General features: G+C 35.4%; 5 protein-coding genes across 7 annotated transcripts; 2 read left to right on the top strand and 3 right to left on the bottom strand.

The window, feature by feature from the left end:
• Positions 1 to 1,357: 1,357 nt before the first annotated feature.
• Positions 1,358 to 1,981, top strand: LOC117626573 (non-specific lipid-transfer protein AP10-like). Its single transcript, XM_034358318.1, has 2 exons — positions 1,358 to 1,772; positions 1,892 to 1,981. The coding sequence occupies exons 1-2, from the start codon at positions 1,426 to 1,428 to the stop codon at positions 1,905 to 1,907; spliced, it is 363 nt and encodes a 120-aa protein (XP_034214209.1). The 5' UTR covers positions 1,358 to 1,425; the 3' UTR covers positions 1,908 to 1,981.
• Positions 1,982 to 2,981: 1,000 nt separating this feature from the next.
• Positions 2,982 to 8,136, bottom strand: LOC117625030 (dihydrolipoyllysine-residue succinyltransferase component of 2-oxoglutarate dehydrogenase complex 2, mitochondrial-like). Its single transcript, XM_034356592.1, has 15 exons — positions 7,922 to 8,136; positions 7,723 to 7,770; positions 7,412 to 7,475; positions 7,297 to 7,324; positions 6,625 to 6,695; positions 5,998 to 6,072; positions 5,851 to 5,906; positions 5,681 to 5,725; positions 5,270 to 5,542; positions 5,052 to 5,146; positions 4,826 to 4,916; positions 4,615 to 4,725; positions 3,878 to 4,072; positions 3,346 to 3,539; positions 2,982 to 3,306 (listed from the first exon to the last, which is right to left on the bottom strand). The coding sequence occupies exons 1-14, from the start codon at positions 7,970 to 7,972 to the stop codon at positions 3,348 to 3,350; spliced, it is 1,395 nt and encodes a 464-aa protein (XP_034212483.1). The 5' UTR covers positions 7,973 to 8,136; the 3' UTR covers positions 2,982 to 3,306; positions 3,346 to 3,347.
• A 3,526-nt stretch (positions 8,137 to 11,662) lies between these two features.
• LOC117625690 (glycine-rich protein 5) lies at positions 11,663 to 12,559 on the bottom strand. Its single transcript, XM_034357221.1, has one exon. It carries the CDS (start codon positions 12,455 to 12,457, stop codon positions 11,978 to 11,980), a length of 480 nt encoding a protein of 159 aa, XP_034213112.1. The 5' UTR covers positions 12,458 to 12,559; the 3' UTR covers positions 11,663 to 11,977.
• A 3,004-nt stretch (positions 12,560 to 15,563) lies between these two features.
• On the top strand, positions 15,564 to 16,402 carry LOC117624685. The gene is made up of 2 exons (XM_034356086.1): positions 15,564 to 15,943; positions 16,021 to 16,402. The coding sequence occupies exons 1-2, from the start codon at positions 15,690 to 15,692 to the stop codon at positions 16,142 to 16,144; spliced, it is 378 nt and encodes a 125-aa protein (XP_034211977.1). The 5' UTR covers positions 15,564 to 15,689; the 3' UTR covers positions 16,145 to 16,402.
• A 61-nt stretch (positions 16,403 to 16,463) lies between these two features.
• On the bottom strand, positions 16,464 to 22,351 carry LOC117624684 (rab3 GTPase-activating protein catalytic subunit). 3 transcript variants are annotated; one of them, XM_034356083.1, is made up of 14 exons: positions 22,113 to 22,351; positions 21,835 to 21,911; positions 21,234 to 21,431; positions 20,581 to 20,675; positions 20,040 to 20,230; positions 19,740 to 19,918; positions 18,961 to 19,302; positions 18,807 to 18,871; positions 18,601 to 18,649; positions 18,363 to 18,513; positions 17,658 to 17,742; positions 17,491 to 17,560; positions 17,230 to 17,370; positions 16,464 to 16,968 (listed from the first exon to the last, which is right to left on the bottom strand). In XM_034356083.1, the coding sequence occupies exons 1-14, from the start codon at positions 22,207 to 22,209 to the stop codon at positions 16,645 to 16,647; spliced, it is 2,064 nt and encodes a 687-aa protein (XP_034211974.1). In that variant the 5' UTR covers positions 22,210 to 22,351; the 3' UTR covers positions 16,464 to 16,644. The 3 variants fall into 3 exon arrangements, with proteins under 3 accessions (XP_034211974.1, XP_034211975.1, XP_034211976.1); XM_034356084.1 differs by lacking the exon at positions 17,230 to 17,370; XM_034356085.1 differs by lacking the exons at positions 21,835 to 21,911; positions 22,113 to 22,351 and having other exon boundaries at positions 20,581 to 20,668; positions 21,234 to 21,347.
• Between the last annotated feature and the right edge of the window lie 2,159 nt (positions 22,352 to 24,510).

The following is a 24,510-nucleotide window of genomic DNA, read 5'->3' as shown; positions in this document are numbered from 1 at the left end:
ACACGATCAACACTCTATGGATATGGGTCAACTCATCCTCTAGGTCAACTAATGTGTTAATTCAATTATAATTGATATAAAATTAATAAACCACATTTGAAAGAATTGTAAAGCTTGAATTTCACTATATGGTATTGTGAAATTGTAGTATGACCATCAATATTTTATTTTTTTAAATATATTTATAAGTATTATTTTGATGGAAATATCAATAGTATCTGAAATATCGATAGTCCAATATCGGGATATTATCGATATCAATAAACATTTAATAAAAACCACGAAAATGGTAAGAAAAACTTGAAAATTTTTATTGAAACTTTGAAGGATGTTTATTTAGTCAATTATCTATTAGTTCATCATAAAAAAATTGGAAGCAAATGCATTGCATGATGGATTTAACTAATTTAAGTTGATTATATAGCGAGCTGACAAACACTGTGAGTGTAGCAATTATTTAGTAATTAATGAAAGAAGATAAAACACACCATAATCATTTATATATAATGATTTACTATAATATTTTACACTTTATACATTGCATGGTAAGATACATGAGTGACTTAGTACCACATAGAGTTCCTATGAGGTTCAAATGTTTCACTATCTTCATCATCATATGTGTATAGTAAGTGTATTATGAAGAATAATCATCAAATGATAAATCCCCAAAAATAGTTTTGCATGTAATTGTTAACATTCCACCCATATGAATATGAGATTGGTTGACGTTGTCTATAAGCAAAATCCTTTAAAGATTGGGTCTCAGATTCTTTCCATGAGCCGCTCGATTCCATCCCAAAAAAGGAAATGTCAAAGACTCATATTCTCATATGAAAATCTGATTCTTACAAAAACAGTTCAAAACAAAACAATATAAATATACATTTTAGCATGTTATCACAAAAACATAAGCACCATGGTGGTTAAGGCATTGGAGGAGTGAAATGGCATGGGGTTTGAATCCCCTTTGCCTATGTGCTTTGTGTTTTATTTTTCATTTTTTCCATTACATTGATATTTTCGATATTATAGCGATATTTTGACAAAATATTGCTGAAGTGTGAGCGAAATTATCAACATCGATATCTTCCGAAATTATTGATATTTATATGATATGTGTATGGATACGTTCCGAAATATCCGTGACCAAAAAAAACGATAATATCCTTAATATTTCATTGATATTATCGATATTTTAGACTATGGTTTAAAGAAGGTTGGGGCCTTAGGAAGAATCAAAAAAATCTCGACCGCACAATTAATGAGTTACCAAAAAAGTGGTGGTGCCTGCCCTATAAAGAGAGGCATGCATCTTATGCTCTAAGCCACAGTGAGTTGAGGTTTTACAATATCCTACAAGCAAGCAGTTTTTATATTGTTGTGTTTTCCTCTTCCCTTTGTTGAGAAAGAGAGAGTACGGAGATGAAGCTGATGGGTTGGTCTCTGATAGTTTTTGGGTTGGTGGTTATGGTTTTGAACAATGCAGGTCCTGCAAATGGGATCACATGCCAAGAGGCCCTGATGAGTTTGATGCCCTGTGAGCCATACTTGGTGGGTTCTGGCCCAGGCAGTCCTGCCGTTCCTTGTTGTGCTGGTGTCCAAACCCTTGTTTCTGAGGCTACCTCCCCTGAAATCCGCAGGAACCTCTGTGAATGCTTGAAAACAGCTGCAGCTGGCATGAAGATTGACCCAGGCAGACTAACGGCCATCCCCGAATACTGTAAGGTCTCCGTTCCTGTACCTCTTGACCCCAACGTCGACTGCAGCAAGTAATTTCTATCTCTCTGTGTCTTATTTATGTATCTAAGAATATTATTTAGATTTTGGTTCACATGATATTTATGATTTAGTTAGACTAATGTGTTCTTTTTACTATTGTGATGTGCAGAGTTCCTTTGTTCTGAAGGGTGTGCATGATGATGGTATGAAATAAAACTTGAAGAAGGATTAGCTGCAAGACAGATGTTTTGTGATGTGCAGAAAATTAATTAGTGTTTGATTCCTTTTGTGCATCCAAAATTTATGTATTAAAAAGCAATTATATAGTAAAAGAATGCTATCATTACTCCTTATTCTCCTCCTTTTTTCTTTACTTGGTTTAGTCTCTGCTCCCAACTAAGAAGCAGTTAAGCCGTATCCATTTTCCTTACTAGTTTCATTCACCAAAATCTACATTGCTTGGTAATATAACTACCCTGTAATGAAAAAAAGAAAAAGGAAAAAAGATTAGCATCAATACAAAACTCAATCCCCGATTCTCTCCCCGTCTCGCAAATGAAAAATTAAGACATACAAGAAGTGCAGTCTCAGCAATTACAGTGACGTGTATCGGATTGTCTGCCGTCTACACCTTGAGAAAACTTGCAATCATCACTCGTCATGCATACAATTACGAGTTTATCGTCAACGGGATCTAGCCCAGTGAAAAATAGTATTCACTTATAGACCAATGATTTTAAGTTCGAACCCTCATGACACTTTAATAGTGCGTGTGTGAGAAAACTCCATCTCCTTGCTGGTTGCCCTTAAATTTGTACATCAGCTTCTAAACTAAAATGGGAACTTTGATCCAAAAATGACACTATTCGTTCCTAACATTTTGAGGCACAAATTAACAGAACTATTCTCCGAATAGTTCTTTAAATACAGTTATTAAATAATTACCTTGCTTAACTATTAGCTTTTCTTCAATTTTTATTTTTATTTAAAAAAAAAAGGTGTTGGCTTTTCATGTTTTACCCACAATTCGATTGGTGCATTAAAATTTCCGTTTCAGAAAGAAACTGCACACACGATATTAAAAAGAAGCTGAATACTCTTAGGCCAGCCTGCCCTTTTTCTGCAGTCTTGTGTTTTACCTTGCGGCCATTCTGACGGAAAGAGCTCAAACCCAATTCAATAAATTACAATATGCTACATCATTGCAGTAGTATTAGTAAATGGACATGACCAACAAAACAACCGATTTGAATCGCCGGTCAAAATAAGATTTAAGAATTTATTATGATCTCATGTCATCAGATACTTTTGAATAAGATGTTTTCCACGCAAAGATATGAAAGTTGGAAGGTATTTCTCTTGGAAACAATTCCCTATGATAAGATTCACAGTAGCACAAAACAAGAACTAGGCCGATCAACTACAAAAATCGGAAGACTCAACCTGACAAGCTCTCTCATTTCAGATTTAATCTCAACCAGCTGCAATTGAAGAACCCGCCTATAGGGTCTCAACTAACAAATCAGATCCTACAAAATTGACCTATTACGCATTTATTTTTCCTTAAGTATATGATTCTCGAAAAACCCCCGTATGAAATCATGTGCCGCTGCCGATGAGGTGCTTCATATGTCGAGGAGAAGCCTCCGAGGATCCTCAACAATATCTTTAATACGACGCAAGAAGAAAACTGCCTCTCTTCCATCAATCAACCTATGGTCATAGGTAAGAGCAATGTACATCATTGGCCGCGGAACGATGTCGCCTCCCACAACCATTGGACGGGTAACTATTGAGTGCATACCCAAGATTGCCGACTGCCAAAAAATAAATCAATTGTGTGAGATATCTTTTCATTTTTACATTTTTGTAGTTTCAGAAAATAACTCACAAACCCAGAGCAGGTATTGAACCTGAACCTCAACATCGACGCCCTACTAATGAGATGCAATTCGGCCTAAATGGCTAGTCATGTATGAATCTCTTTCAAATATCTTAGGTATCTATTTCCGGCTTCCCAGACTAATAAAATGGATGAACCAGCATTCTAAAACATTTGATCTTTCGATATTGTTGTCTACCTAAAAAATGAAGTTCCATTTGTTGAAATAAGATGATAAAAGTTCAAGTTAATTGTGTCAGAAAAGCACCAGACCTGAGGGGGGTTGATGATGGGGGTACTTATAAGGCTTCCATAAACTCCACCATTGGATATAGTGAATGAACCTCCAGCCATCTCATCAATTGATATAGATCCATTGTTTGCCTTCTTTGCAAGGGTGTTCATCTCCTTCTCTATCTCAGCAAAATTCATCTTATCAGCATTGCGAATAACTGGCACAACAAGGCCCTGCAAGGAAATTAAATTGAGGGAAACTTACAGTAGCAATTAAAACGCATTTTGATTTTACAATCACTATTCAGTCTACTATGTTAATACTCATATCAGAACTTAATAACCATGAAAAATATGTACTTTGCAAAAAAGTTATCAACTCCTGAGGTATAAAAAACTAAAAACTAAAATGGGTCCTCAACAATAATGATGTGGCCTGGCAACTAAGGTATAAGGTATAAGGTCAAACGGATGAAACAAACAACTAGATCCTGGTCAAGCATATTGAGCTCATATGATATAACACATAATATTAAAAGCAACAGTATGGCATTTTTCACTCTTTCTTAAAAATCTAAAACTATATTTCTCGATGGGATCGTTACAGATTAGAATAATGTTAAACCAACGTTCCAAATGCAAATATCGATTATCAAAGAGAGAAAAACAAAACATTAAAAAACCTTTTACATACAAACGGCTCTTTTGACATCTAAGTCTGCAATTCGTCTAGATGAACATACTAGATAAATAAATCAAAAGAATCATGGCCAAACCTTGGGAGTACCAACGGCTATGCTTATATCTATGTAATCTCTATATATGATATCATCCCCATCAATGACTGCATTAATAATAGGCTGATTTTGGAGTCCACTGACAGCAGCCTGTTAACAGAAACAAATAAAGATTTATAAGTACACACATGCATGCAACATTTTAGTCTGTTTCATATTAGCAATTCTACATGTATTATGTATTGCATACTTTTATAAATCCAGACATAAGCCCCAACTTGACTCCATGCTTCTCAACAAATGCATCCTTGTAGTCAGAACGAAGCTTCATCAAATTTGTCCTATCACAAGCAGCAAATCAGTGAGGGAAGAAAAGATCATATATGTATGGTATTATGTGTAGGGGATGAAGGATAGATCAAAAACGTGAAAACAGAAACATGACATAGGCTGAAGGATAATTGGTTAGAACTTACATATCAACTTCATTGAATGTCGTCAGCATTGCAAATGTGTTTTGTGAATCTTTCAATCTCGTGGCAACCCGTTTCCGGAGCCTTGTCATAGGAATCTGCAAGCATGAGGTTCCAAATTATTAAAAAAATATAATAAAAGACTACCATATAAATTGCTTATAAAGATTTTTTATTATTAAGAAGGCCAAAAAGGTATTAAAAAATCATAGAAGACTTACTCTTCTTTCCCTTTCCTTGGGGGAAAGCTGGGGTTCTCTAGCAGAGGGTTTAGAAGGTGGTGGAGAGTGAGGTTTAGGCTTCTCAGTAACAGGTGTAGTTTCAACTTTAGGTTCTTTCTTCTTGTCAATATTTTCAACAGGGGGAGATGATTGAGCAGCAGCTCTGTCGGATGTCTTCTCAGATGGACCAACATGGTCTACACCATCAACAGACTTTGAGATAACAGCAATCTTGGTACCTGGTTCGACAGTATCCCCTTCATTGGCCACAAACTGCCACAATTGAAGTAAACATGCAGGCAGACTAAAACATTCAGAAACCAGTCCATAACTAGAAAAGAGCCCCTAAGTTACTGGGGCACATTAATCTATAAGGGGATGGGGGAGGGGGGGGACTGCAAAACCTATTACCTTTTGAATCACACCGGACTGAGGACTAGCAACATCTATTGTCACCTGATGAAAAATTAACACAGAATTAAAATCCAACTCCTGATTCCTGACAAATTGGGGTTAACAATCCTGTTTGCAACTGCATAAAGCTTCCATTAAAAAAATCAAATAGAGCTTTATGCTAGAACCTTATCTGTTTCAATTTGAGCAATTGGTTCATCAACTTCAACACGATCGCCAGGGTCTGCAGCAAAATATGATACAATCAGTCAGAATCAGACCAAATAAACAATTGAACATTACGAATATTTGACAGAATATCTGGCTGAGCTTACTCTTCAAAAATTTCGCCAAAGTGCCATCAGTAATAGATTCACCCATATGAGGGACAACCGCATCAATGAAATCCCCTTCATCACACAAGCAACCAAAAGTTAAATGTCAGCAGAGAGAGTGAAAGAAAGAAATCAGACACCAAAAACATTAATTTCCCCATAGGAACTCAAATATTCTGAGAACACAACACATATACCGAGAAGACACCAATACAAATTATCAATCATAATACTTTCCAAGGTACCATAAATTGTACAAATTTAGAAGATAACCAGTTTCAGATAAATCACTCCAGGATTCTGTACTATTCTCCCATTATGAATCTTACAAATGAAACCACCCCTACTTCTCCTACTAGTGAAACGGTGAAAAACTAGAACTACCCTGAGACAAATCTCAACCTCAGGCTCATCAATGCTCTAAACTTGTTTGTTTGTGAAAGTGTGTATGTGCGGGAGCTTGTGTTCGACAAAGATAAACTATTAAATACACAGACTGCTTTAAACATGAAGAAAGCTCCAAAAATGTGCTTAAGGAACAGGGCATGTATACTTCAACAATAAACGGCATACAGACGGTTATAATATAATTCAGTTAAATTGATGGGTGAGAAGAAGATATCACACCAGTCTCTGAAGAAAAGGGCCTGATCCACATTTGCCTGATGGGCTTTTGTTGAATAACAACGCCAACATTCCTGTACACCAGTAAAGCCATGAGAATTATCATTCTTTTTTTTTTTTCCCTTACAAAGAAAAGTTAATTGGAGTAAAGGAAACATCAATTTACAATAAAACTCAAATAAAAAGAGGAAAATGACTTTAGCTCACTCCTTCACTAAAATTGTGTCATGTTAATGAATTGAAATTGACACGTTGGTCTACAATTCAGGCCAAGGTGACAAACAGAGATTGTAGACATATATAGAGATGGGAGAAGCCAATAGGCACCCAAATGGTCCTGCCCTAACTGTAAATTTCAAATAGGTGCAGCCCATACAAGAGGTTCTTGCCTGAAGAGCGCTTACTAGCTTCATACCATTATCAATCATTTATGCACATCAACACACAACACATTTGACTTGACTATATCCGCAAACAAATACAAACTCCTAATCAGGCTGTTTTACGCACTACATCGAACCAGATTGGCACTGAGAAGAAATCCGTCTCATTTGAAGCAGAGCATAATGTAATTCAGTAGTAAACAGTATAACATTACCCTCAATTCTCAAAACACTAGTTAGTAATTATCCAGTAAAACAGAATAAAGAGAAGCAACAAAATGGCGTCACTAACCTGGTTTTCTTGATACAAGGCGAGGAACCTGAAATACGAAAAACCGATACACTCTTGAACTAAACAAACAAAACCATGAGTACATAAGATCAATTATTGAGCTAATTAAATTTACCTGCAAAAATGAGGTGAGAAAGGTTCCGGACCCGACCCAATCCTCCTCTGGGTTGAAGCAGAATCTGTCCCACGTACATGGAAATCAATAATTGCAACAAACATATGACATAATGCACACTAAAAAAAAAAAACCCATATTTCCAAATTCCACATTGATGATATAAGCTAGCAAGCAAAACCCAATTCATTTTGTAATAAACAGAGCCATGCACACCGTGTAACATCACAAAAGGACACAATATATTTTATATATATATATATATTATATTATAATGAAAGAGGGGAAATCCAAAATAGTTTAGAAGGGACCTCAGAGCTTGCAATAGGTCGGATTGAGTGCAATGACTGCCCCAGAATCTGAAACAAATCTCATAAATAAAGCTTGCAGAATATATTTTGACGAAATATTTTTCAAATTTTAAAAAGAACAAAAAAGGAAGAGGAAGAAGAAGAAGAAGAAGAAGAAGAAGAAAGAAAAATAGGAATATATGTAATGGGATTTTATTACCGAAGCAGAGGAGGCTCCAGAAACGACTCTTCGCCTTATAACACCCAACATCGTCGTTTCGGATCACTCTGTAAATCTCTGTGTGGGTTTAGGGTTTAAGCTAACTAATAAATAATGCAAGTGAAGATTTTCCGAACGTCGTAGGGTTTCACGACAACTATCACTATCACAAGCAGACAGAGACGGCGCCAAGATGTTTAAGCAACACGTATTGGCTGGTTGGTCCTCTCACATTTTTTATTTTTTTTTTATTTTTTAACTTCCTCTTTTATTTATTAGTCTTGCTTTTTACTCCTGCTATATTTATTTCTGTTCTATGTAACATTAATATGTGGATTCTTTCTGGAAGGTGCTTTTTTAGGGGTGGAGACAGCGGTGGCAAACAACCGCCCTGACCGTTCAAACCACCTAAATTAAATCAATTTGACAAGTGTGGTTCCATTTTTACACTAAAAACATGCACTTTTGGATTAAACTTAACCAAATCACAATTAATTTAATTTGGGACATATAAAAACCGCCTAAACCAAATCAAATAACGTATATTGTTTTATTGAGAGAAAGGTGAAGGTTGTAAGTCACAATAATCAACACGAATATAAATAATCACATAGAATTAATACAAATACATAAGCACAATAACTATAAAGGATTAATTCAAATATGGAGAAGTTCACTAGCAACAATAATTATAGAAAATGTACCTTCATTCATAGCCACACAGGACCTAAGAAATTCGGACAAAAAAAAAGTTACAAGCCTGGAAAAAAAATCAGACATATACCCACTAGCAGAACCAAGTTAAACGCTACCATGGGCTCTAGCCCAGACAGCCTTTTTTGAAAATTAAAATACATTAGTGTATTTTAATGTGATTTTAGATTAATTTGCTAGCTCAATTATGAAATAATCGCTTAGTAAACACTCATGACTTTAACTCTCCACTTTTCCTATTTTCTCCCACTGCTTTCTTAATTTGTTTTCGTGGAATTCATTTTAACGACACCCTTTTAAATTAGGTAGTCTAAAGGGTAGGCGCAGTGCGATTCATTAATTGTCTACATTGAAAAAGAACTTGCTAACAATATCGATTCATACACACTAACAAAATATTTCAATTCTCTCAAGGATCGTAAGGCACCACTTGAATATGTAACTATTGAACATATTTTCATTTTGATACTATGTGTGTTTTTGGTGCATTTCACATGTATTTATTTTATGTAAAAGATTATTGGAAATTAGTCAATGAAACTATGAACTAGTATGGTTTATATGCTTTAATATATATTTTATTTCTAGAAAACTATAAAGTACAAGAAAAATTATCATTAGATATAAGCCAAAAACTTTAGCTAACCCACTCGTTGCAAAATTCCTGGTTACACCCTTGCATATACCTTAGCACACCAAACTACAACTTTTTAACTCTCACATGTAAAAAATAAAGTAGAGACTACAAACACACAACAAACTCAGAATAAGTTGCTCCACATAATACCACTCAAAAAATTGCAACACCAAATAAGAAAATAAAGCCGATTTGCCACCACAGCGTCATTTAGACAGCCAAGCAGCCACCAAACTCAACCAAGACTGAAGTGCTGCACCGGATGGGTGAGGAGCATAAATGAAGGGTAGGAGGTCTAGGAGGGTGAGGAGGAGAGAGAAAGGAGAGGAGGAGAAGGATGTAGGCGACAGACCCCTAAAGAAGGAGAAATACTTACATGAAACAGGGATAACAGTCAATCACAGTATGCCATGTGTGATAACTTTTCCACGTAACATGATGTGATTGGTCGAGGATAATAAAACAGTGTTATCCCCATTTCATACAAACTTTTGTACTAAAAGAAGCAAATATATATATATATATATATATATATTTGTTTACACTTAATATCTTATTTGGTTAAAGGGTTTATTAATGGATAATGTTTTCCGTCTTGCCTACTAACGTGGCTTAATCACAATCTGACACGTATCTCTCTTGTTAATAATAATTAAAGTGAAAAATAAATACACCTTTGAGAACTTTTTTATTATTAAAAAATAAAAAATAAAAAAAAGACAAATGTTAGTTTGTGGTTGAGCCACATTAGTAGGTGAGGAGTTCCTCCTTATGGACAAGGAGGGAAGCATTATCCTTTATTAATATGTTGGATCCAAAAGTTGATATCAGTCATTTAACATAAGAAATTAAAATCTAACTATCACGTCATTTCTTCCTCAAAATTTTCTTCATTTTCAATTATAAGAAGTTTGTGTTTTTCATTGAATAGATTATTAGGAAGTGACTATTAAGAAAGATTGCGTCTTTTATTAAGAGTGTTGTTATTTCCATCTCATATTTCCCCACTCACCTTATCTTTCTACCCACCATATAAATTTGAAACAACACAATCCTATCTTTCCACCCACCATTATTCATAAAATACCCTTTAATTATTAATTCAAGCCAATTCTCTTTGCAAATCATTAGTAGTTGATATATGGAAAGAATCAAGTTGTGTTTGACGAACTGGATAAATGTTTTAATCTAATATTTTGATTTGTGGATCTTTTAGTTATTTTTATTCTCTGTCTTGTAGCTTCTGAAAATATTATGGATGGATAAATGTTTTAAAGAGAAGTGTACATTTGAAGGGCAATGTAAAAAGAGAAGCCCTATGGATAAATACGTAAAAAGAGAAAGATGAAAAAAAAAAAAAAAAAAAAATTGAACTGCTGAACATGGAATAAAATCAAACATTGGACTAACAAATAAAGCACATATATAGAACCACTGGGTAAACATATCCAAATCTTTCAAAATATATTTCTCAACTTTTCCATTGTCAAACTAAACAGTTAGAATGAATCTCAAAAGGCTGAAATGAAAAAATAAAAAAAATAAAAAAAAATAGTCTAGTTTAGAAAATCTAGAGCAGTAATAATTAAAACTCAGTTTCCATCATGAACATGTTGATCAACAAGTACATAACAATAAAATTTGGTTCATTGAGGAGGCTATAGCCTACTTTCTGCTTCAGGTTAAACAAATTAAGACTTCAAAAAACCAAGTTATCAAAAGAAGCCTACTTTGAGGTGCAGTTTTTTTACTTTGCCCTCCTCCACCCCAAAAACCCAAAAAGATAAGAACAAGTAAGAAAGCCTTCTTCTTCAACCTAAACAAACTAAAACTTTAAAAGACCAAGTTCAATCATCATCAAATGCTAATGTTTCTCTAGTTATGACAATAGAATAGGTGAGTTACGTAAGTTGAGGTTTTTTTCTCAAATTCTTAAAGAGACAAAGAGGTAAATTTGTTTTGAAAATTTTGAAGATCATGTGAATGGGGAAATAAAACATGAATAGAAATAGCAGCATTCTTTATTAAAGAGACAATAGTTGTATATCTTCAAATTAAAATGCAAATTAAGTCACAACATTTTTTATTTTTTTATTTGAACCATCACAACCTGATTCATGCATGCATAGCGGCTGCCCATCAGATCAAACACCATTTCACATTCAAATAATAAAAAATTTAATTCGTAAAAACATTAAAAATTTCCAACAGAGGAAGTGATCAACCAGCCACCTACTCTTTGAATTACACTGTGTATGTATGTCAAACTAAATAGTGAAATGGGTACTGAATTCATTGTGGTTGAGAGATCCACTACAATAAATAGAATACTGTTTCTCTCATTTTTGTAAATTATATATAAAAAATAATAAAAATACAAAAAGAAAAACTACTAACAATATGAGCAATTTTTTATAAAGGAATGCTGAGCAATTTTTTATATATAATATAGTAGAGCGGGCATGCATGGACATATCAAAGCACATTCGGCTAACATTCATTTGAAGATCAGCTTTGTGCCTTCAATCACTGTTCGACTCAAGAATAAAACAAATTAATTCTGGATGAAATCAAACGACAATAAACACTCCCTAACATAAACTCATAAAGAGCTTAAGCTTACAGAGAGAGACAATACTACTTAATTAATTACTTAAGATGAATGGTTGTTTTGGAAGTGCATTTAGCTTCATGCATGCACGTCTTCAAGGGAATCCACCTCCAAGCCCGCCACCAGCACCTGCTCCGCCACCGAAACCTCCACCTGCTCCACCCCCAAGTCCTCCACCACCACCACCTCCGAACCCTCCTCCACCACCGCCTCCAACTCCACCACCAGCACCACCGCCAGCCCCAAACCCTCCGCCAGCCCCAAAACCTGCTCCACCACCTACTCCTCCACCACCACCACCACCAAAGCCTCCACCAAAGCCTCCTCCAAGTCCTCCACCAGCTCCAGCACCACCACCAAAACCAGCTCCTCCTCCAGCACCAGCACCCCCGCCTAACCCTCCACCGCCTCCAAGACCACCACCACCTCCACCCCCTAGCCCGCCACCACCGTGGTGAATTAAGTTTTTCTGATCCTCAAAGGAAGCCTTCTCACTGCCAAGCTTCCTTGCACCAGTGGTGAAAACGAAAGCACCAAAGAGCACAAGAAGAAGAAGCCTAGAAGAAGAAGTCATCTCTTATAGTTGGATAGAGATGGAAGTACTTAACTATAGATGAAAGCTTGGTTTGTGAAGCGGGGGATAGAGAGAGGGGAGTATATATAGACATGGACGTGAAGGGCTAAGATGGGGAGATGGTAGAATTGGCCTTAAATTTTGCTCATCTTCTCATCTGCAAAACCGTGTTCGGAGAGTTAATGCGAACACCAACTGCCTTTGAAAAAAGAAGCTCTCTGCCTCAACTATTTTCAACATGCGTGCCCCACCCCTGACCAATCCTAGTGGATATCCTCACTTTAGCTCTTTTTATTATCACTTCCATTCCATTCCATTAATTTCCAGCTTCCTTTTCAGTGGAACTCCTTTGCAATTTTCATGAGCTTTCAGCTGCCACATCTGGATCTGGATCTCTCTCTCTCTCTCTCATGGGTTTCTGATGATGACCACATGTGTCTCATTTCAGTACCAAATTTGGTGCACCATAATATCATTCCCAAAATTATTTGACCTACATATACCAAGAACATTTATTGGGTGATTTCACCTCCACCCATGCAGGTAGAGGTTGGAAGCCCCTAGACACCCAATGAATATATGCGGAAACATCCAATGAATATATATGTAAACCCCCTTTCACCAATCCCCGATAAAAAAAAATACATTTTTTCAATATTTATTTTGGCCAATTCTTCTTGGCACATTCAATTTTTCATTCTCCACTCTAAATAATATTTTATCATTTTAACGCAGGTACAAAATAAATGCCTGACAAGTTAGAAGTGTGATAGCATTGCCCTTCATTTTCACACCTTCAATTTCAACGCCCCCCAGATCAGAAAGATCGATGATGATTTGAAATTATAAAACATTACAGAAACTGTCAGAAAATAAATTAATATTCTTATTTACTTAAGCAAATTTGGGTGGAACATAAGAAATAGGTGTCCCATTAGCCATACATCCTCCCATTCGCTCAAGAAGCGCACCTCATGAATCACCTCATCAGAATTTATTTGTTTTAATTATATTCATCACAACCATATCCTTAAAGATGGCTGAAAAGTTAGGTCATGATGAGTAGAAATTTTTGTATGTTAATTTTTGGGTATACCAACTGATTAGTATACCAGAACATACAAAAATTACTCCACGATAAATTCATTGAATTGGGAATATGGATTATGGCTGTAATTGGAGGATTGAATATGGGAATGAAGGGTATCTTGCAGATCTATGGAAGAACTAAACATCACAGCATACCTTAAACGAACAAAGAAAATTATAGTAAATTTAGGCGGTCGTACGTAAAAAGAGAATATGCAGCTAATGTTTACCTTACCTTTGGGTCCACGTTCAGAATCAGAACAGAGGGGATAGTGTGCTAGCTAGCTACTCAGCCCACAATATTAAATAAATTTTTTTGATTTGCATTATTGTCTGTAAAATTGAAGGTAGGGATAAATAATTAGAAAAAGGCTGCTAATAATTGAATAAATTGGTGGTAATCAACTCAATCCTATTATGCATGCTAGGTCCTAAAAACTTGGTTTTCAAGTTCAAATAATGCTTGACAAACCTAAGCTAATTTAGAGTTCTTTTTTTTAGTACATCCGATAATTTAAATTACAGGGTAGAGGATTTCTCACACACACACAACTAACATGCCATGTGGATTCTGTGTGAGCATATATTTTCGTCTCCAATCAGGGCACGCCACATGGAAAAGAAGATTATCTCTTAAATTAATTAATTAAACCAGTTTATCTGGCTAATTAATTAATTGGGATAAATATCTTAATTAATATGATATTATCTTTATTTAAAGAGATAATATCATTAATTCAGATATTATTCTAATAAAGAGAAGATAATATCATTTAATTCATATATTATCTTCTTAAGAGATAATATCATTAATTTGGATATTATCAAGTCCGACTCGATCCCTACGAAACCCTAGCCCCGTGGCTCCTATAAATAGACGACCTCATTCATCATTCAAGGTGCTTCAGAAAACTTACTCCTAATACCCGAGAAAAATACCCGAAGCTCTCTCTCCGCTCTCCATATTTTCTTCACACAGCCCGGTTGCACCGGAGGGCCTTTGGCCAACTCCCCCCGGGTGTGGTCTATTTACTCCAATATTTTTTACAGGAATCGAGGAATAGAGAGAAGTAAGATTGAAGGTTGAAGGTTCTAGAAGCGAATATTCTCCCGCGAGATTATTTGCACAAACAGGCTCGAACCTGAGACCTCTAGTATGCAAATCAATGCCATTTTCTACTAAATTAGACCCCATTGGCCCTAACTAGAGTTGTTTTGAAGACAATCAAACTATAAAAGTTAGAAAACCAGCCAATAGGCCTTTGGACAGATATGCAGGTTGTTAAGCAAAGTTTCCATATAAATGAAAAGGGGGGAAAAGTAAAAGAGAATGCTATGTTAGCTTGATTTATTGTGGAGTTTCAACAATTAATATTTTTAAAGTGGATAATTGAGAAACTTAATTGGTTCTGGAGGCTGGATTGGCTCATTTGGCTGGTAACAAGATTTCACCAACAGGGATGAGCCTACTGACAAAAACCCACAAAAAAAAATTATTACCAGTTGTAAAATTAAACAAAACCACTATTTTGTAGTGGTTACTCTTTGTTTTTAGCCTTTTTTATTTTTTGTCAGAAATAGAGGCGAAATATATGGAAGAAATTTTCATGAATATGACACTTCAAATGAAAACTGAAAATTAAAAACGAAATGATTACAGAGCGGACCGTAAATATCTTCAAGCCACCTTCATATATCAAACAAAGAGGCATTTACAAAGAACTTTCTTACCATCTTGTTAATTTTACAAAGAGGTATTTAATTATCTTTTAACAATAATGAAAGAATAGGTGGCCATAGAATTACTGTTAATGAATAGAAAGAGGTACAATTTTGCTGGGCACAATCTGTTGGGCAGAAGATTGGGCTATGTACATTTAACCAGGCATTCCATTGGGCTAAATAGAAGATTTACAAATCTATAGCCCAAGAGCCTAAGCTGCTGTATCCACAGTCCACACATCTGGGATCTGGCTCATGAAAAACCACTCTCCTTGAAAGCAGGTGAAGATAATTAATCAAAAACATTATCCAAATTCCCTCCTCCCATTGGGCAAAAGAAGTAAGAACAACGAAAAAGTTGCAAACACAAAAAAGTTGCAAAGATAAACCAGCGTTTCTGCAAAGCACTTGGGATTTCAGAATGAGGTGCATCCAATTTCACCCTGCTGCATTGCTTCCCATGCAAACACAGCTCAACCACAGACAGCAGCTGCTGGGGAGTAGTTGTAAAGTGCTTTTGATTTCCACCATTGAAGCTACTAATTATAAACTTGCTGCACAGAGGCAGCAGCAGCACTTTCCTTCTCTGAGGACCAAGGCCATGCACAATGATATTGCTCTTGCTGTCACTTCCCCTGCGAAGTCTGGAGACATTTCAGTCCTCCTTCAAACTGGGTATTTCTTTTTTCTAATTACCTAAATTTTCTTCTTCTTCTTTATTTTTTTAATTATTTGTTTGTTTTATGTTGCAGTGGGGTACTTTTTCTTGCTTACTTGTTCTCAAATTTCGTTGTGCCAATTCTCATTACGAAATATTTCGGATTCGATAAGGTGGGTGAAGAAGAAGAAGATGAAGACAACCTATTTAAGATGTGAAAAGGGGTTTCAAGAGCACTGAGTCTGGAAACAAGATGAACATGTTAGCAGAAAATGTCAAGAGGTTCTTACTTTTAAAGTTAGTTTTGAGGTGGAATGGAAAGTGTGACAGTTTACAAATGTGATTCTTGATGAGCTTATTTAAAACGGTAAATGGGATCCCTTTTTATGTTGTTCTTGGGTCCAATTTTCACACCCAAAATTTGTAAGTTTAATCTTAATACTAATCTTGGTCAAAGACCTGGTGATTTTAGAGCATAGAACGTGATGTTTGGACATGTTGACCAAAAGTCTTTTTTTTTTCCTTTCATTCCAGGTGTAATTAGACAATAAACCCATCCTTTATAATTCAAGGCAATAAGTTCATTTAAATTGTGGCTAATGGTAACCCCCCATTAGCTCGTTTTGCTCAAAACAATTTACAATTACCAGCAAAATCAAGCCTGTTTTTAACCAAAAAATAAGGGCAAGAATGAAAAAAAAGAAAAAAGAAGTTACGCCTAAACAACCGTCCAATCATTTTCGTCTGTAATCGAAGGTTTTTCAGCAGGGGATGTATTTTCAGGCTTCGGAGGCTTTTTTGAAAATAGTGATGACTTGTTGTCAAAAAAACTTGAAAATGGTTGGCTACTAGGGCTCGTTGAGTTCTTCTGATCCTTTGAAGCTGATTTTTTTAACTGTCTATCTTTGCCACCGAAGTTGAGGATGAGCCTCTTAAAACGCCGTTTTGGTTCACCAGAAGGGGTCGTTGATTCTTCCGGTTGCTTCATCATTTTTAGGACTTCCTCTGGATTCTGTAACATAGTCTCCACTGTTTCATATACCTGTACCAAAGAATTGACAAAGATTTTCAGCAGATTATCAGTTTGGTAGTAGTTTATATCCTTAATTTATGTACAGTCTCCACGTCCCAGCCGTGAACCCAAATCCGACCCTTCTAGCTGCTTGTAAAACAAAAAGTTTGTCAAAGGATACTTTAAATGGCCTGCAAAGGCTTTATCATCCTAGTCCAATAATTGACTTGCATTATAACTATCAACCTTGGTCATATTATAACCTTAAGTTTAATCATGGATCCATCCTACCTGGCAAAGCTCATCAACCTTCTCAGTCCGCGTGCTGCTTTGACAAGTGGAAACCACATATTCCTTGCATTCATAGAACAGCTTCGAAAAATCACTACTACTGGACAGTTTAGCCTCAGCAATTACAAAGCCTAAACCAAGCTGAATATTGCAGAACCGGCATCATTAGCACAAGATCAGAGCACGGGCATAGTACATGCTAAACAAATATTAAAAAAGTAAATTTAGGTTTTAGCTTACCAACATAGAAAATTAACTTACCAAAGAAACAAACAGCTGCTCAAAAAGCTCGGAAGGTGATATGTCATCAAAACCATCCAGGATACCTTCTCTACAGGATCAATGCACAATGCTACTCTTTTCAGACAGAAATTTTTACTAAAACCAAAAACGGATATAAGAAATTAGCATAAATTTTTGCAACTTACACTGCTAAATCCTCATCAAAGAGGGGTACTTGTTTAACTGCTGGAACTGGCTTGGATGTGTCCCAAAACTCACGCCACAAATTGCCTAACATCAAAGCATAACCATAGGAAACTACATATGAGACTTAAATACACGTCAGCATTTGCAACTTCTGGATGCCTGTACGCATCATGAAGTTTTTTTAAATAAATAAATAAAATAGCTGGCTTCCCTTAGCTAAGCACCATATGACAAGACAAATGCTATACAATATTGCTAACTTAAGACATCAACTATTTTATCCCAACGGTTGGCCTTAGAAAGATCAGAGAAAGAAAGAACACCCATTAGAACTTAAGACCAGAATGATCTTAAATATCAGAAGAGATGGGCTTATGACAGTCAGATTACCTGCCAGTTCATAGTTCCTTACATGTTCACTAGATTAGGTTTTCAAATAGATGCATGCATAAAAACGTCTAATACAATTGCCAGAGCACCTCAGGAACAAAGCACACTAATAGCACAGCATACATGCCCAAGCTCATTGTCGAATAATACATCTAATTTCTACTATCGCATATTATATATTGCATCTATTATCTTATAAAGCAAACCAATTTTCAGTCTGTATTTGACATTCTCCTATAACTGTTAACCTTGGATATAAAAACTGCCATTCGTCACAATTTAGACAGAAATTGAAGGACAGGATGTCATGGCACCTTCTTTTTGCATTCGACTGCTTAGATATCCTCTTGTGGACAATGCATCACTACCATCAAAAGAGTCTCTATCCTCTGGTTCAGTCTCCGACCAGTCAGGAGGGGAGTGCCATCTCACAAAATCTTCCAAAATACAACCAGGATTTGCAGCCTGCATATCATAATCAGCAGAACTTAGTCAACTTGAACAGTCGACAAATAGAATTCAGCTGTAAGATAAACTTTCATTAGTGGAAACCTTGAAAGCCTGCATGTCAGATAGGAGTTGAGAACATCCAGCACCAACACTGCCCATAAAAGATAAGGCAATTTGTCAGAGAATGTATGGACAAATAAGAATAAAAAGTATGCAGGTTTGAGTGCATATGTATACGTATATATTCAGAGAACTTAGAAAATATATCAAAAATGCGAAAAGGAATAAGAATTAAGTCAAATACAAACCTTCCTGTTCGAAGCACAAACTCCTCTGTTTCTTTGATAAGATCTTCAGTTAGCAAAGGTCCTTCCTACATGTAACAATGCACATATATGATATATCTCATTTACGGGACCAAGGTAAAATAGTTATCCTTTAAGGACAAGCTATTAAACATACCTGGGTCACAGGGCAGTACACAGGTTCCCCAGTTTCCAACATTGTCACATTACCAAATGGTTGATCAGCACCTAGTCGGAGGACAAGTTCCCCAGTGCTTAGTCTAGCATACAACATAGGGCCTGCAGGATTGTCATTGGAGATGGCAGATTCTTCTACCTTTGGACTGGCTTCCGTTATTACAAAGTCTAATGTTTCAGTGGCAATAGCACGCCGCCTTTTCCTGGAAATACAACAGTTGATAACTTGCAACCGCTGATACAAAAGACAGGAATTCAGATCTGGAATCTCATCTATGGGGATGCTAGGTACATGTTCTTCTTCAGACCAAAGTCTTCTCAGCTGCATGTGAAGTACATTCAAAACATACTTTGTCAACATAATTAATGATAACCAGCGTAGTATGCATTCAATTCAAGTGGAGCAAAGTAATAAACATAAAAGAACTTTAAAATTTTAAGAGGATGAGATATTTTCTGAGTACAACTGTATTTGGAAGGATAATATTGCACTAAAATATGACATTAAAGTGGTCTATACCTGAAACTAAACCTAAAATTTACTTTTCCAGTTTAAGATAATAAGTTTCAACTTGAGATCACAAAAAATTCAAACCTAGACACAAACACTTATTCAAAGAAGGGTAACTTCCAGAAAATATATAACGTGCTATGGTTGTAAAACAAGCAGCTAGAAGTGTCAGAACATTTTCTTTTTTTTCTTTTCATTGCAAGCCATTGCCAAAAGCTCAAGTAACTCATATTTTATACAGAACTTACCTCTTCAACAACTCTGCACCAAAACAGTGTCATTTTCTTGAGGGTTCTGAAGCTCCCAACAACTTCAGCTAGCTTAACAACCAGGCTTTCAGGAGGAGCACCGTGAATATCTCTTGGCAAAGATGCCACTGTAATTGCCTCTGAACCAGAATCGATCTTCCGTCTTAGAAAATTTCCCTCTGCGAATATCTTGCAAATATTACAACGGAAGTGAAAGATCATAACAGGATAGTGAATAAAAATTTAGGAATAAGAAAACCAACACAGGGAGTAACTGTCATGAGGTCACCTAACATATACCTGCATCAAACAGCGAGCAGATCAATGATAGAACCTTCTCATTATTACCAAAATCCGATGGCCTTTCATCCTTTTCACGAAGCACTAAGGACCTCACTGCATAGAGACTCAGGCTTGCTCTCTCCCTGACAGGCGAGGAACTTCCTGATGTTGCCAAAAAATCTTTCAATGATTTTAACTTCTTTCCAGCCCTGGATAAAGGTTCCAAAATATTTAATGAAGAAAGTTAGGAAATCATGTACAAACTGAAAACTCATATTGATATGTAGAACCATTTTGAAAAAATTAGAACACATCTAGTGCCACATTGATTGCATTGCACTGCAATAGGCTTTCCAATAGAAAACACATTCGTTTCCAAAGATAACAATCCAAAACTATTGATATTCGTTTAACATATATACATATTCAAAATGTTCAAAGACTACAATTGACCAATTGGACTCCAAAAGTCGTAAAGATTTCATAAGTTCATTGCAAGAGAAACAGACAGAGAAAGAAGACCTATTAGGCAATGAATTTCCTGAATGCAAAGACTTACTCAACAGCTGTAGCCAATTGCCTCATAACAGACAATGGAGGAATCACAATGTTGTCTGCAACAAAGCTTTCAACTGAGGGAATCATCTCTGCCCCCTTGCATATATCAAATCCCAATTTATCATCAAAGAAAAACAATTAATTGAAAAAAAATGACAGATAAATCAGTAAAATTGGTATCAATCACAAACTTCCAGGACGTTAGGCAGGGCATAAATTGGATAATCCTCATGTTTGTTTTTCTGATTAATCTAAAAGCATAGCACAAGTCAAAGTGTTTGGCCACCATTACCGGTTACATTTTTCTCGTTCACAATCACAACTATATCTTCTAACTGAAAAGGAAAAAGGCATGAAGAATGTGAATCACCATTTTTCTTTACTGAGTATGTGACTAAATTTATAAATAAGGACAGAATAAACCCCTGATTTAAACTTCAGTTGTCTTCCTAAGACAAGAACAAGGCCAGCCTGCGCACCCCAGGGAAAGGTTGAAACATTTACCTTTTCATTCATGCATATGATGTAATTCTTTGACCAAAAAAGAATACGATGTAATTATGTATTGAAGATCTAAACATAAAATGGAAAGCTTAGAAAACAAACCATTAAATGTGCATACACAGAAGTAAAAGATATAAAAAAGAAACTTACCTTTGCTTCAATATCATTTTTCATGTTCAGCAGGTACAAATTCTCATCATAGAACGGAACCGCCATGGTTGAATATTCGGCCTTCTCGTCTTCAACTCCTTTTTTTCCTTTTCCAATGTTCCTAAGTCTATCCTGCCATTCTTGCTTTGTTCCTATGTTTGGAGGTCTCCACCTCAAATGCTTTAATTCATTGGAACCCTGTATTATTTGATTTCCGAGAAATTGAAATGAAACAATTCAGCAAATTGTGAATAACCAGAATCTGAAATTGCATGCATTCTGTTACCCAACGTCTACGATCTGTTGGGTAAAAGACCAACCCAAAACGTTTAGTCAACTAACCCTGACTTAACAATCTAGATTAATTGAAGTCATGCTAATTCATCTTAAAACTACTAGGATTCATTTTTTTCCCTGCTTGGGAACCAAATAAAATGATCACTTCCTAAACCAAGCAACAAAAATCAAAATCGTGCAAAACTTAAACCGATTGATCCTGCATTTCCACCCAGAAGAAAACAAACAAACCATTCAATCAAACCCCATTGAATTTATTTTTTTTAAAAAGACAATAAACAAATAAATAAACAAAGCTTACTACCTTTGACTCGCCCTCGTTACTTGGCGGTTCATCATCTGCTTGATTAATCAAATTCTTGGGCGATTGCTTATCAGAATCTTCACCGATTTAACATCAAGTTGTCAAAAAATCAACAACATTTATAATCATGAACAAGAAATTAAAATCCCGGAAAATAAAAATAGCATTAGGAAAAGTCAAATTGAAGTCTGGGGCAGTAAAAAAAAGTAAACCGAAAATCAGGATTTAGTGAATGAGATTAAAATTGAAGATATTAAAAACAGAATAAATTTCTGCACCTCGATCGGGCTTCAAGTCAGAGAAAACTCGCTCCGCTTTAGCCGCCGCAGAATGGAAGGCGGTCCTCGCTTTGGATACAAAGGAGGGCGACTCCATATCCTGCGCCGGGAGTGCGCACGTTAAGCTCTCAGTGAGATGACTGCGCCATAGCCCAAAATGGAGTCCATGTTTGCAGTTGTAGAGAGAGAGAGAGAGAGAGAGAGATTTGTTGGGGAGCACTTAGGCTGGGGACATGGCATTCAGGTTAGTCTCTATTCAGTGACTCTACTCGTCTCGGACAGCTTTTAAATTTTTATTTTTTTTTTTGGTAATTTATTTATAATTTTTCTATTTAAGGATATATGACCGAAAAGATAAAAATAATGGATATTGGTATTACCGTCCGTTTTCTATGGGGTCAGTATTTTTTGTAGAGTACGTTAGCCAAAAAAAACATATTAATAACTACTCATTGCTCTTATTAATTTTTTCTTGCATACTAAATTTTTTTCTCCCACTCAAAGATTATTAATTTTTCTCTATACAAGCTCAATAAGTGGAATATAAAACCTCGAGATCACCAATTAGCTCTTTATTTAGTGATATTTCTCCCGTTAATGTTTAGGATAGGTCTCAAATTTAAATTCCATATTCGTATTGATAACATGAAACCACAATTGTGAAGAGTGAATGATGTGCACCACTTTAGTTACAAACGCCCTTATTTAAAAATAAGATTGCCAATGGAGTCTAGCCCAGTAGAAAAAGACATTTACTTACAAACTTGTAGTCTCAAGTTCGAACCCCCATAGCACATTAGCAGGAGCGGGCATGTGGGTGTGCAAGTGGTGCCACCGCACAGCGCCCCTAATTTTTGAAGTCCTCCATTTTTTTTTTAATGTGTATAATATATATTTTAAATGTTGTATACATAATGAACGAGCAAATTGCTGACACAAAGACGTTTCTAGTTGTGTTGGTTTTGCGGGGCCTCAACTTTTTCTCAAGGTGTGGCTTCAAAATTTGCTTGTGTTGCATCATAGTTTTAGTTTTAGTTTTACTTTGGTTTCTTACCAACAACACTTAATAATAACAATAAAACAAAAGGTAGAGAATGGTGAAACATTCAAAATACCCGAAAATGCCATTAGTTAATGCAAACATTAAAAATTAAAATTATTAATTAAATGAGGATAATATGGTAAATTCATAATTTTTCATACTAAAAAAATTAAAATTAAAAGAAAAATTAGATAATGGATCCAATTTTTATGGAACACAACTACCCACTATCTTTTTTAATTATAAAATAAAATAAATTTTTTTTTTTAAAAAAAAAAGCCTCTCACAAGTGCAGAAGCGCGTGCGGAGAGGCTAGTAATAATAACAATAAAGCCCAAACACGTTATTTTTTGTAAGTAATCATCATCAACAATATCTCTCTTCGGCTCTCTTTTTCCGTCCTTTGACAATATATTTTTTTAATTTAAAGCATTTCAACAGTAAATATCGACAAAAAAATAATAATAAATGTCACTCAAAAATCAAATAGTCAAATTTAAATCTCAATTCAAATTCAAGTATGTATCTAAATTTCAATCTATGTATACTAAATGATTTACTTCATTATCATGTTGATTAGTTATATAATGAAAGGTGATTTTATTTGTGATTTGCATGCTAATTGATGATGATTTTTACTTTTTTTTAATTATATATATATATATATATATATAATTGATGTATGGCACTATGTAATGGTGTAAGTTTGTGTTAGTTTATGTGAGACCCAAATTTATGTTTTGCGCAGAGCCCTCAAATCTCAAGACCGACGCTGCACATTATTAGTGCGTATGAGAAATCCACTATTTTTTATAATTTAAACTATCGCTTTACCTGTTTTCCCTGCGAATTTTTCAAATAATCGCATTCTCCTCTTTTTACCAAACACACTAACATGTGCATCTATATAGAGAATAGTGGAACATTCAAAATACCAGAAAATGCCCTTTGTTAATTCAAACATTAAGAATTAAAATTATTAATTAAATGATGGTAATATGATAAATTCATAATGTGGATTTACAAGAAAACAAAGTTTTAATATTGACTACAATTTTCTAGCCATGCACTTTAATCTCACCCCCACATTACTGGAATCCACGATGGATGATCCAAATAGTAGGAAAAAAGTTTCAAGCCCGAGTTGCCCAAATGCTTATGATCATATATACTAGAACTTCAGAATTAGCAACGGAATGAGTCATTAATCAGGAACTTCAGAATTTAGAAATATGGAATTGGAATCAAATCAATTCTTCCCTTCATTCATTGGATTTCTAGTTTTGAGAGTGTTTAATTACAGATTATTTTAGCATGGAACTCTTCTTATTTTTTATTAATTAGAATGATTCCAAT

Source organism: Prunus dulcis, chromosome 4 (genome assembly GCF_902201215.1).
Source record: "Prunus dulcis chromosome 4, ALMONDv2, whole genome shotgun sequence".
Classification (NCBI taxonomy): domain Eukaryota; kingdom Viridiplantae; phylum Streptophyta; class Magnoliopsida; order Rosales; family Rosaceae; genus Prunus; species Prunus dulcis.
This window is presented reverse-complemented; position numbering and strand designations above follow the sequence as displayed.

Coding starts and splice junctions, on each gene's coding strand:
- LOC117624684 (XM_034356083.1), bottom strand. CDS start 22,209: ATGGAGTCGCCCTCCTTTGTATCCAAAGCGAGGACCGCCTTCCATTCT. Junction 18,514..18,600: donor CTGACATGCAGGCTTTCAAG/GTTTCCACTAAT, acceptor TATGATATGCAG/GCTGCAAATCCTGGTTGTAT. Junction 17,743..18,362: donor CAGTCGAATGCAAAAAGAAG/GTGCCATGACAT, acceptor CTTTGATGTTAG/GCAATTTGTGGCGTGAGTTT.
- LOC117624685 (XM_034356086.1), top strand. CDS start 15,690: ATGAGGTGCATCCAATTTCACCCTGCTGCATTGCTTCCCATGCAAACA. Junction 15,944..16,020: donor TCAGTCCTCCTTCAAACTGG/GTATTTCTTTTT, acceptor TTTATGTTGCAG/TGGGGTACTTTTTCTTGCTT.
- LOC117625690 (XM_034357221.1), bottom strand. CDS start 12,457: ATGACTTCTTCTTCTAGGCTTCTTCTTCTTGTGCTCTTTGGTGCTTTC.
- LOC117626573 (XM_034358318.1), top strand. CDS start 1,426: ATGAAGCTGATGGGTTGGTCTCTGATAGTTTTTGGGTTGGTGGTTATG.
- LOC117625030 (XM_034356592.1), bottom strand. CDS start 7,972: ATGTTGGGTGTTATAAGGCGAAGAGTCGTTTCTGGAGCCTCCTCTGCT. Junction 7,476..7,722: donor GACCTATTGCAAGCTCTGAG/GTCCCTTCTAAA, acceptor TACGTGGGACAG/ATTCTGCTTCAACCCAGAGG. Junction 7,325..7,411: donor TTCTCACCTCATTTTTGCAG/GTAAATTTAATT, acceptor TTCGTATTTCAG/GTTCCTCGCCTTGTATCAAG.